Below are 12,374 nucleotides of genomic sequence, written 5' to 3'. Positions count from 1 at the left end.
ATAAAGAACTACTACTACTATTAAGTGGTAGTAGTAGTAGTAGTAGTAGTAGTAGCAGTAGTAGTAGTAGCAGGAGCAGGAGATGATGAAGGAGAGAAAGAACAAGAACAGGAAGTAGAAAGAAGAGGAATGGGTGGAAGAAGTGGAAGGGGAGAAAGAAAAGTGGAGTAGTAGTAGTAGTAGTAATAGAAGAAGGGGAGAGAAACAACAAAAAAAAAATAATAATAATAATAAATCACAGCACAACAAATCACAGCACATACCCAAGGCACACAGAGCTGCGCTCGGTAGTGAAGTGAAAGCACGCTATAAAAATAAAACTACTGAATAATAATAATAATAATAATAATGAGAAGAAGAAGAAGAAGAAGAAGAAGAAGAAAGAAGAAGAAGAAGAGAAGAAGAAGAAGAAATGCTAAAAAAGAAGATTGTATAGAAGGTTAGAAGGTAAAAACAGAGAAGGTACTTAAATAGATCAGAACGAACAATTGGAAGTTTGAGAACGGAATTTGGAAGAGAACAAATTGGAAAAGGAAAACAGAGATACACACTGCTAGATGCACAATGCTAGATGCACATAGACTCTTGTGCACATATGCATACACTGTCATGCACACATGCACTTATCCATACAATATGATAGAGTCATACAGTTAGAACCAGGCATTCACACATTCAAACTGTCTCACATGCAAATATGATGTGAGAGAATATTAGTTTAAAAGGGAGAAAGCACGAGAAGGAGCATGGGAACACATCGAATATTTATAAATATTTCATCTGTGAAATATTATCTTGGAAATTGATGCAAAGTACGAGTGCTGGAAGCTGGTGTCGTTTACAAAGGAGAAGTAATATGTGACTATATTCTAAGTTATAATATTTTACACTTCTCCATCAACTCTATGAGATAAATAAGCTAAAGGGAATGAAGAAATCGGGGATGAATAAAAGTAATCTGTCGAAGAGAAGAAGAAGAAACATATAGAAACAATTTGTTTAGTTGCATAAACTCAGTCACTCACATATACATGAACTCATGCACATACATTTCCATTAAATGGTTTTGATACAGACATATATAATATCCCAGTCGTATTCGTTTTCATAAGCAATGAAAATAATATAATGCCAATATGGAGAATTCCTATGCCACTATTAGCCCGATCAACCACAATAAATCCCTGATATTTAGTTTGAAACACTTCGATATATCCCGACGCGAAATAGGCATAATACTTGCGGTCGATTTTGATGGTATATTATGGCAGAGATCTAATAGGGAGAATGCTTTCGGTACAGCGATGGGATCATCCACATCTGCACAAGTCACAGACTCGGTTGCAATATATATCCTTGTGTTAATTGAGTCTTCCTTTTCGGAAATCACAAGAGGTATATATAAGGTCGACTCTCTACTCCTCCTGAACAGAAGTAATAAAGTACGACTAGAAATGCATTGGAAATGATATTTAGACTCTTTAAGTAATTAGGACTTGGCATTACTATTAAAAGTGATTACCGTAGAGTGCATTTCCTTGACGCTACCTTCTGCCTTGATAGTGGATTATTTGAACCCTTTCATAAAACCAAATGATAATATCAATATCAAGTATATAAATGTTGCATCTAATCATCCACCCTTAATTATACGGGTATTAGCTTAGAGTATTTCAATACGAATATCTAAGTTATCTGCCGATAAAAAACTTTTCGAATTACATGCACCATTTTGCAATACTGCATTAGATAGGAATGGAAACTGGGAGAAAATTCAATACATACAAGACATAGTGATACGTAACTCTACCAATTATTCTGATAATAATAATAATAATAATACACATTACACACCAACACAAAGTTACAGTAAGCGAACTTATTCAGAAATAGAATAAAGGCCCGGAAGAATTGGACAAGGCAGTAAACTACAAACCAAACCCCATAGATACATACAATACAATCATTCTACTGATAGTGACATAATGAATGGCCCCCACCCATGTATAACACACCAGAACAAATAAGTCAAACAACAAATGGTAGAAACATGATGTCTCCTGGTACAACGCAAATGACGGTTCACATGTTTCAACGAAAATCGCTAGGGAATATTTTGAGGTTTTAGACAAATGTTTCCCCGAATAAAACAGATACCAGGCTATTTTTAATAGACACACAGTGAAGGTATCATGTGTTAATTCTATTAATTTAGAGCAGCATAAGCAGGGCATTATTAAGAGTAAAATAAAACAACAGTCCAATAATCCGCCTACTGGAACTAGCAGACATATACAAAATACCAAGAAAGGAGATGTAAACCGCAACGAAAAACACCCGATTTGGCAACATCATGATAGTAGCAATAATAGTGATATAGCTAACAGGGTGACAACGTCGGAAAATGTAGTCGGAATTGCCATATATACAACTGAATATCATAAATATTCATGCAGAGAAAAATCAAGCCGCCCGTTGATAAACCTTTGTATAATTACAAATCATGTATATAAATGTACCCTACACACAAAAGTAGGACCGTAATGTTTACATTGGGGCAACGGTTGATTCATTCAAGTATCGTTATCACAACCATGTCTAGTGATAAAATTACGTTTGCTACGATGCTATTTTGATAAAAAAAACGCACTTTGTGAAGAGAAGATACATTAGATTTTTACTAGTATATACGTGTAAATGCAAGTACATGGTCGATGGACTAGGATGCCCTTATGGTTATGTATAAATGATTGTGTGTGTATATGCCTTGACATATTGTACTGAAGATAAGACTCTTTATAATGCTAAGTTTGAAATTGTTCGATATACAATTGATCGAAAGGTCTTATTTATTTTTTCCTAATGGAAAAGTGAGGTTGTTTTTTGTGCCATTCGACATTTATTTCTAGCGTGTAAATGGGGTAAATTCGCACTCTTCAATATGATTATCTATATAATCAAAAATTTAATATGCAAATATATATATATATATATATATATATATATGTCTGTCATTACCTACCTATATATCTATCTATCTATATCTATCTATCTATCTATCTATCTATCTATCTATCTATATATATATATACTACTATCTATCTATCTATCTATCTATTTTTTTTTTTGTACTTGTTTCAGTCATTTGACGCGGCCATGCTACCGCCTTTAGAGTGGTGAAAGAGTACAGAAGGGATCACCACCTCTGCCGGAGCGTCGTGGAGTTTTAGGTGTTTTTTCGCTCAATAAACACCACACAAACGCCCGGTCTGGGAATCGAAACCGCGATCCTCGACCGCAAGTCCGCTGCCCTAACCACTAGGCCATTGCGCCTCCACATCTATCTATCTATCTATTATCTATCTATCTATCTATCTATCTATCTATCTATCTATCTCTGTCTATGGACGTGAATCTCTTCGACTCCGAGGGTAATTGTTTATTTTGACTATTTATAGCCCAATTTTTGTGTAAATTTTTGTGAATAAGTTGTGTAAGGCACCCAACTTTCGTTTGAGTGCTGTTCCATAAGGAGGAATTCGCCCCTAGGGGCAGTTTCGACCCCATTTCATTTCTGTAATTTTATTCTCGACATTAGAAAATGTCTAGAAATTTTATCGTGGAACAATGATCGCGTTCCTCTATCGACCAGATTTCTCCTAGACTGGAAACGCTAGGAGAAAAAAAAGAATTTTGCGTGCGACGTAAAATTATGAATGAATGTGCATTGAACGCTGCTACTACGTGTAGTAACAGCATTGTCACCAACACCGCCACTAGCAAGAACAACATAGACACTTCTACTGTTGCCACCACCGCCTTCACCACCACCACCACCACCGCCGCCACCTCATCCACTACCTCAACTACCAACAGCAACAACAATAACAATGACAGCAAAATAAAAATTGCGCCACCATTTCGACATCTGCTGCCTCGGCTGCCTCTTCTGCCACTGACACCACCACCAACAACAAAAACAACAATAACAACAACAACAATTCCGTTCAGACCTGTTTCACTCCAACAAGAACTGAAGTGAATAAACAAAAATCTGTAGCTACCAAACAAATTGACAAAAGCTGCTTGAGTACAGGGATAAATTACGAAAATAATTTTCCACCCCTTCCTACTTGCACAATCGAACCAAACACACCAATTTTACAAACTGCAGCCAACAACATCACCACAAGCAACAACAATAACAAAACAACAAAAAATTTCGCTGAGGCGATTAAAGAAAAAAAAACAACAATATATTTTACGGCTCAACAAATACAGGACACGAACATTAAAATAACAGAATCAGATGGTATAGTGAAGATAAACATACCAGAAGACATTTTGGAAGATGAAAAAAGACGAACAATCATTTATAAAATAGTTAACAAAAAACAAAAAGCCCAGAGAAGGCTAACACAAGCAAAATAGAGAAGTGCTTGAAACCCATCTGGAATCACAAAGAATATGTAACCTGGTGGAACAAATTAGCCCACATACAAGTTGTTTTCTACACCGAAGAGTTAGCTAGACGTTTCTCAACGCTAACTCTTCACTCAGATGAACTCCAACTTACACCAAGCTATCGGGGACAGAAAGTGACTAAGATCACTTTAAACAATGTCCCCAAAATAGCCAATAATCTATGGCTTGTAAAGGCCTTATGCGTAAAAATGACGAATTTTACTATTTTGGAAACCATGGTCACAGAGCATAAAAACTGGGTGGGAAAAAAGTAAATTTCTTCTACATATACATCATGAAGATATTAAAAAAATACCCACCCAGATATGTGTATCAGACGACCACAAGTTATATGTGGTCGTCGATGGCAGAAGACCACGTTGCTACATGTGCGGCAGTGAGCAACACCTAAAAAAAGACTGCAAATCTGCCGCAAGAAAACAACAGCAACAACAACAGCAGCCGGAAACAAAAACAAATAAACAAGGTTTACTACCCACACCACTTTTTGCAGGAACAAACCTCACCAAACAAACAACCACACCAACTGCAGCACCAAGAACAGAAGCAGCATCACCAACAACAACAACCAAGAATATACCAACTCCCAAACCAAGGACATCTGCCAAAAAGACACCCAGCAAAAATGAAGAAAAACTCCAAATCCCCACAAAATTGAGACCCCAAACAACACAACAATACCTACAATCACTCAAACACAAAATATCCAAACCCCACCTCCAAAACCGCATACACCACAACCAAACGCTCACCAACCAACACCAACAACAAAATCAACACAGTCGACAATAGACCCCAATATTTTCCCTCTTCAAGGCTCCGATTCGTCTGATTTGTCATTAGACGAAGAAGACACGGAAGATTGGCAAATAGCCACAGGGGGGAGAAGACAAAGGGGAAAAAAAGAAAAGAAAAAATAACAAACAAGCGGGAAGATACACCACTCCCGAAACAAAAACATCCACAGAAAACACACACATCAACACAAACACACCATCATCAAACCCCCCAACAATGTTGACAGCCATAAACACAAACAACCACGACCTAATGGAACATTAGGTCAAACACTAACATTACTGAAAACGACATAAAAACAAGTAACCACCCACACACAACACCACCACAACACATTAAAATAATACACGTGACACAGAACACATACAGCACCCTGAAATCTCTTTACCCTGATGCAGTAGGGAGATTTCAAAAGTACTCATCGAAAAAACTGTACAAAAGCCTCATAGAAGAAGACCGTGAGGTGAAAGACAAAGAACTTTCGAAAAACAAGTAACCTTTTCTCTCTCTCTTTCCTTTTTTGCACTTTTATCAGAACATGCTCAGAATAGGTAGTATAAATGTACGTGGCTTGGGGTCGCCTTGGAAACAAGGCTACCTGTTAAATGACATCAAGTCACTAAATCTGAATATCATAGCCATCAGTGAGACCAGACTCCACAGCTTGCGGGCACTCCAGCACATTTTCGGTACACATTCAACATTTATTTTTCTCCGTGTCTACCGAGAATGGGCGGGGGGTGGCACCGCGGTGCTTATCCGAAAGAGTCTGGATCTCAAAGTAAGAGCAAATTTCCTAGACCCGGAGGGTAGGTTGGTCGTTTTGGATGTCGATGGCAGCAATGAGTGTGCTTTTCGACTGATAGCAGTTTATGCTTCGTCCTTAACAGGCCGACCAGATTTCTTTCGACGTCTAGAGTCTTTCATGGGAACGTCTCGTCCTTTACTTTTAGTGGGGGATTGGAATGCCACCCTGGACACGCATCTAGACTACGTGGGCAGAGATAGCAATAGAAGGGGATGCAAATGCCTCAAAGACCTGCTCAGACGTTTCCAACTGTCTGACAGGTACCGACTGGACCACCCGAATGTGCCAATGTGGACATGGAGTAACCGCATCGGGTCGTCCAGATCATACTTAGATAGAGTATTCTGTAGGACAATAGATAAAAATAGTGTAGGTTGTCCACAATTTCATATAGTCAGTTACACAGATCACAAGTTGTGACTTGTACACTTGACTTAGATAAGACACATAGGCAGGGTCCTGGTTACTGGAAACTGAACGCGTTTTTTACAGCACGACAGGTTTACAGGGACCGGATCAGCACATTAGTTAAGAGAGCTTGACGGGTACCATCATCAACAACAGATGGTGGTATGCCCTAAAAAAAGCAATTAAAGCAGAATCAGTCAGATACAGTAGAGCCCTAGCATTAGACCGAAATAGAATAGAGGGAGAATTAGTTAAGGTTTTAGAAGAGGCACTTAGAACTGGCATCGCGTCCAACGTGCTGGCGGCGAGATTGGCCCTCGACCAACACCTCAACGCCAAACACGAAGGATGCGTTGTCAGAGCTAGGATGCGTGCTCTGAGGAACGAAGGAGTTGGAGCCGCCCAAGAGGCCCGAGTGGTGGAGACGCAACGAGGCAACAGAGCCACCATCAAGTCTCTTATAGATGAACAGGGGCGCGAATTGCTCGATCCTAAAAGGATGTGTGGGGATTTCAACAACACTTCACCCAACTGTTTGGGACAAGTGGTGAGTCAGAACGCAGAGTGGACTTTAGTGCCTACCTGCATGCCTTGCCACGACTCTCAGCAAGAGAGGTGGAGTCTTGTGAAAAGCCTATCACAGCTGCGGACGTACAGGATGCGATGGTAGGCTGCGCGAGAGACAAGTCACCAGGCTTGGATGGTCTGCCTTACGAACTTTATTTTCATATGCCAGACTTGTTTGGAGGCGTCTTGGCAGCTGTCTACTGCAACTGGCAGCAGAACGGGAGTATTCCTGCTTTTGTAAAGCGAGAAGCAGTGGCACTTATCAAGAAAGACCCAAACAAGGGGGACGTCATAGATAATTTCAGGCCCATCACTCTGCTCAACGCAGATTTGAAAATTTTGGCGCTTGTCATCAAGAAACTAATCGACAAGGCGTAAACATGCGCCGTGCCGGGTAGAAATATTCATGACAACCTCCATCTGATGCGCTACATCATAGACAGGGTAGTTAAAAATCCTGGCATGGGTGGGGCGCTGATCAATTTGGATCAATCAAAAACCTTCGATAGGGTAGACCATCACTACTTGGAGGCTGTCCTTAAAGCGGCTGGTTTCGGTCCAGTTTTCCGCTGTTGGATCGCTGCCTTATACAGCGGCATCCGCTCAGTAGTTCGCCTAAATGGTCATCTATCCAGACCTTTTAACATCATGCGTTCGGTTCGTCAGGGATGCCCCCTCTCATCGCTGCTGTATGTACTGACTCTTGAGCCACGAGAGCTGGGATGCGGGAGGAGCGTGTCTGCATACGCGGATGACGTCACCGTCATAGTGTCGAGCTACGAGCACAGCGAGCTGGTCGGCGAGACACTAAAAGAATACGAAGCGGTAACGGGAGCAAAAATTAACCGGGAAAAGTCAGTGGGCTTGCGGCTCGGCACCTGGAGAAGCAAGCCCATGCCGTCCAACAGCGTCTCCATCGTGGGACGCTGGACGGACGGACCGGTTAAATTGCTCGGGGTCTGGTTCGGTCCGGACCTCCAAATGGAGAAGAACTGGGGCGAGATAACGACTAGGGTGGCTACTCTCACCCAGAAATGGGCTGAGAGAAAGCTATCCCTAAAAGGTCGGGTGGAGGTGGCGAACGCGTACATCGCATCCGTCATCGAGTATCGTCTGACCGTCGTGCCTTGTCCCGACCCTACCATCACCAAACTGGAACGTATACTCTTCCGCTTCTTGTGGAAGGGAAACGTTCCGATGGTTAGGCGATCCATTTGCTGCCAACACCCGCTAAATGGAGGGCTGGGCATGCCGTGGTTGATGATGCGCAGACATGCACTGAGACTGCGACATCTCCGGCGCTTCATAGACAACGGTGAACAGGTGTGGTCGCCTTTTGTGCGCGCGCTTTCCCGCAGCTCGTCTCCTTGGACGAACTACAGTCATGGATCAAGCAGAGACCGAGGCTAGGCGAATGGCACTGTGAGTGTCGCATTGCTCTCAAGCAACTCTGCCGTCCGAGATCGAACTTGTGCGACTCCATCACAACAAAGGCATTCTATAGAGGATTAGTGGAGGGGAGGTGCGACGACGAACTCGGGCAGAGTCTGGGCGTCGACGAGGAACACCTGACCCGCCTGTTCAGGACAACTATCGGGCCGGGACCTATGAACAACCACCAAAGATCCCTGGCCTGGCAGTGCTATCGAGAAGCATTACCTGTTCGGGATAAGCTCTACAGACACGGTTCCAGACACACTGGACCGACTTGCCCGAGATGCGGTCAGAGCGACGAAACCGTTCTGCACGCACTCGTGCAATGTCCAACCATTTCCGACCTGTGGGCTTATGCCGAACGGCTGCTGTCACGTGTGGGACGAATCCGCCTATCGGCCGAGTCTATCGTGAGGATTGCTCCGCCCCCTTCCCTCAACGGGAAGGCAAGGCAGTTTTCATCGTACTGGTGGCCATGGTGAAAGAATGTGTGTGGTGGACTCAAGCGAAAGGATTAGAGACAAACACTTACCTCTCTGGCCAATCGCTCATCAAATTTTCAAGTACCACTTGAAAAGGAAGGTGAGAATGGAGAGGGAAGTTTTGTCTCGCGAAAGATTCAAAAAAAGATGGGTGAATGTTGCAAAGATGGTGCGTGCTAGTAACGAAACCATTTTGAGCATGATCCTGTAGATCGTAAAAAAGAAAGAAAGAGAGCATTTTGATCTCATGTGGTTATTTCCTCCCTGTCTGGGGTTCCCGTGGTCTTTTCTGTAGGCTTTTCTTCCCACGGATGAACCCAATCTTGTTATATCAATGTTTATATCATTATTTCTGTGATACACGATTTCCTTTTTTTTTCCTTTTTTTTTCCTCCTCTCGATCCCTTTTGATCGCAATCTTACATTTATTTTCTTTTTTTTCCACCCTCGAAAAGAAAAGCTCTGCATTTGTATTTGTCCCCTCTGTATTCAGCCCTGTGTGGCTAATAAAAGAAAGTTATCTATCTATCTATCTATCTATCTATCTATCTATCTATCTATCTATCTATCTATCTATCTATCTATCTATTTATCTATCTATCTATCTATCTATCTATCTATCTATCTATCTATCTATATATATATATATATATATACATATATATACACACACACGCATATATATATACACGCATATATATATAATATATATATATATACACGCATATATATATATATATATATATTATATATATATATATATATACACTTCATTTTCATACTTGTGTAAAAAATATGATTTTTCTTACCCATACAGAGACATATCAACATATACGAGCATAGACTTACACACACAGAAATACGAATTTACATATTCTCAGAAAAAATCATAGTGACATACACTAAATGTCGGAAATAACCTAGACAGAAGATAGAGAGAGAGAGAGAGACAGACAGAGACAGACAGACAGAGAATGTGAGAAAAAGAAGATATAATTTCGAGAGACATTACGTTAATAAAATATTATCAAAATATTGAACTTACAATAACTGTAAATTGGTAAGATTGTAGAAGATTCCGGGATCGATTTTCTTGATTGTATTATTCCTCAAATATCTGCAATATAAAACAATGTATAACGGAAAGAGTAAATGAAAGATGTCTGATAAAATATTCAGCATTCAATCATAAAACCAGATGAAGAACACAGGAGAATGAAAGAGGAGACCCTGAAGTTGATGATGATGATGATGAGGAGGAGGAGGAGGAGGAGGAGGTTGAAAGAGGTGATACAGAATCAGAAACTGATGGTAATATCGAAGATGGTGAACGGAAAATCAAGAAGTAAAAGAAGAAAAGGAAGAAGAAAAGTAGGGGAAAACAAATGGAAGGCCAAGGAGAACAAGACAAAAAAGAGAAAAGGGCGAGGAGGAAAAAGAAGAAAACGATGATCAAGATGATCAAGGAAAAGCAGAAAACAAAGAAGAAAAGGAAAAGAAAAATGAGAAGAGAGAAAACAAGAAATGAAAGAAAATGATGTAGAAATAGTAAATGGATGTAGAAGAAGACCAGAAGAAGGAAAAAATGAAGAAAAAGAAGCAGAAAAGATGAAATGAAGAACAAAGAAAAGAAGAGGAAGAAAACGAGTCGAGTAAGACTCGAATGAAAGGTGAAACCATCTTAGAGAAGCAGATGAAAAAGAAGACGAAGAAGAAGAAGGGGAGAAGAAGGTGAATGAAGAAGAAGAAGAACGAGAACAAAAAAAATAGGAGAAAAAGGATGCAAAAGAGGAACAATATGAAAAAGGAGAAGAAAATCAAGACGAAGAAAAAGTTGAAGTAGAAGAAGAAATAGAAAAGAAGAAGACGACAAGAAGACGGTGATGATAAAGAGGATGATGAAGGAGATGCAGAAATAGAAAGGAGGAAAAAAAATAAGTGAAAGAAGAAAAAGATCAAAAAGAAGAAAGAGACGAAGAATAATAAGTAGAGAAAAGAGAAGTCAAGGTAAAAAATGAAAAAGAAGAAGATAAAGAAGGAGAAGAAGAAACAATATACAGGGAAGTAAACGAGGAAGAAAAAGACATGAAGAACAAAGAATGAAAGGAGGAATACGAAGTAGAGAGAAGACAAGAAATGGTAAAAGATTCAGATGAAGAATATGAAGAAGGAGAAGAGGAGAAGTAGTAGTAGTAGAAGAAGAAAGAGTAAACGGGAAATAAAAATAGAAGTAAACGAGGAAGAATAAGTTGCAGTGCATTGATCATTCACCACCTGAAAATTAAATGAATTCCAAATTCATCTTCATCTACTTGCAAGAAAGAAAATAAGAAGAGAATGAATTATACGAAAGCATAACAAAATATGTAAAAAAAATTCTCCATCACAGTCATTCTCTCCCCTTTAGGGAGATATCTCCCACATTTTTATATTCTAGGAAACCCTGTTGCACTTTGCCTCTAACACTACAAGCAACCACAAGATTACACCAGCGGTGACCTCCAGTCAAATTTCACTCGTATACAGTCATAATATTTCCCAACAAAATTGAACCAACTTACAATATTTGTAGTCTAGGAAGGGCGTAAAAGCTTCCTTCTTCAATGCTCGAAATATTATTTCTGTGAAGATATCTGTAGAAGTAAAGAACAACAATAGAAGTTATAGAAAATATTGGAGAAACGTTAAATAAAGGGTGTCTGAAATAGAGGAAAAGATGACAACACAGATTGTGTTAAACAAGAAGGAAAGGAAGGAAGATAAGATCAAGAAGTAAAGGGAGGAGAGAAAGAAGAACAAGAAGTGAAAATGAGGTCGATGAAGTAAACAAGGAGGAAGTAAAGAAGATGAATAAATACAAGGAAAAAGAAAAAGAACAAAAAGTATATGTACAATGAGAATAGGAAGACAAAGAAGAAGGAAATATTTAACAACAATTCGACATAAATAGGAAGACAGAAGAAAAGACAATGAATACGAATGAGAAAAAGAAGGAGAAAAATAAGCAGTAAATATTATTAAAAAACGAAGGAAAATTAGGAGAAAAACAAATGAAAGAAAACGAAGGCGAGAAAGAAGAAAAACAAGACGAAGAAGAAACGGAAGTAGAAGAAAAACAAAAAGACGTGTAAGATGAAGGCGGAGGTAGAGGAAAAAGTAGCAAAAGATGTAGAATAGTAAGATAAGGATAATGATGTTGATGATGAAGCAGGCAAAAAGGGAACAAGAAAAGAAGGAAAAGAAGAAAGTGATGAAAGCCAAGAACGAAAAGCAGATGGAGGGACACAACAAGAAAGTCAAGAAAATGAAGAACAACTAAAATAAAAAGAAAAGGACGATCTAAAAGAAGAAAAAGAGAGAAGTAGATGAAAAAAGAACAAGAAGTAGAAAAA

The 12,374-nt window shown here is 39.6% G+C and overlaps 1 protein-coding gene across 1 annotated transcript in view; it reads right to left on the bottom strand.

Annotated features, from left to right (window-relative positions):
* The window catches only part of LOC115225972 (insulin-like growth factor-binding protein complex acid labile subunit), a 109,830-nt gene that overhangs the window by 53,496 nt on the left and 43,960 nt on the right, over positions 1–12,374 (bottom strand). Inside the window, exons 6-7 of the mRNA XM_036514788.1 lie at positions 11,544–11,615; positions 10,028–10,099 (exon numbers count right to left, since the gene is read on the bottom strand). Of these exons, the coding sequence (XP_036370681.1) occupies positions 10,028–10,099; positions 11,544–11,615 (144 nt within the window). The remainder of the gene's footprint in view (positions 1–10,027; positions 10,100–11,543; positions 11,616–12,374) is intronic.

Source organism: Octopus sinensis, linkage group LG29 (assembly GCF_006345805.1).
Source record: "Octopus sinensis linkage group LG29, ASM634580v1, whole genome shotgun sequence".
NCBI classification, from domain to species: Eukaryota; Metazoa; Mollusca; class Cephalopoda; order Octopoda; family Octopodidae; genus Octopus; species Octopus sinensis.
The sequence above is the reverse complement of the archived record's forward strand: the minus strand, read 5'-3'. Positions and strand labels throughout refer to the sequence as shown.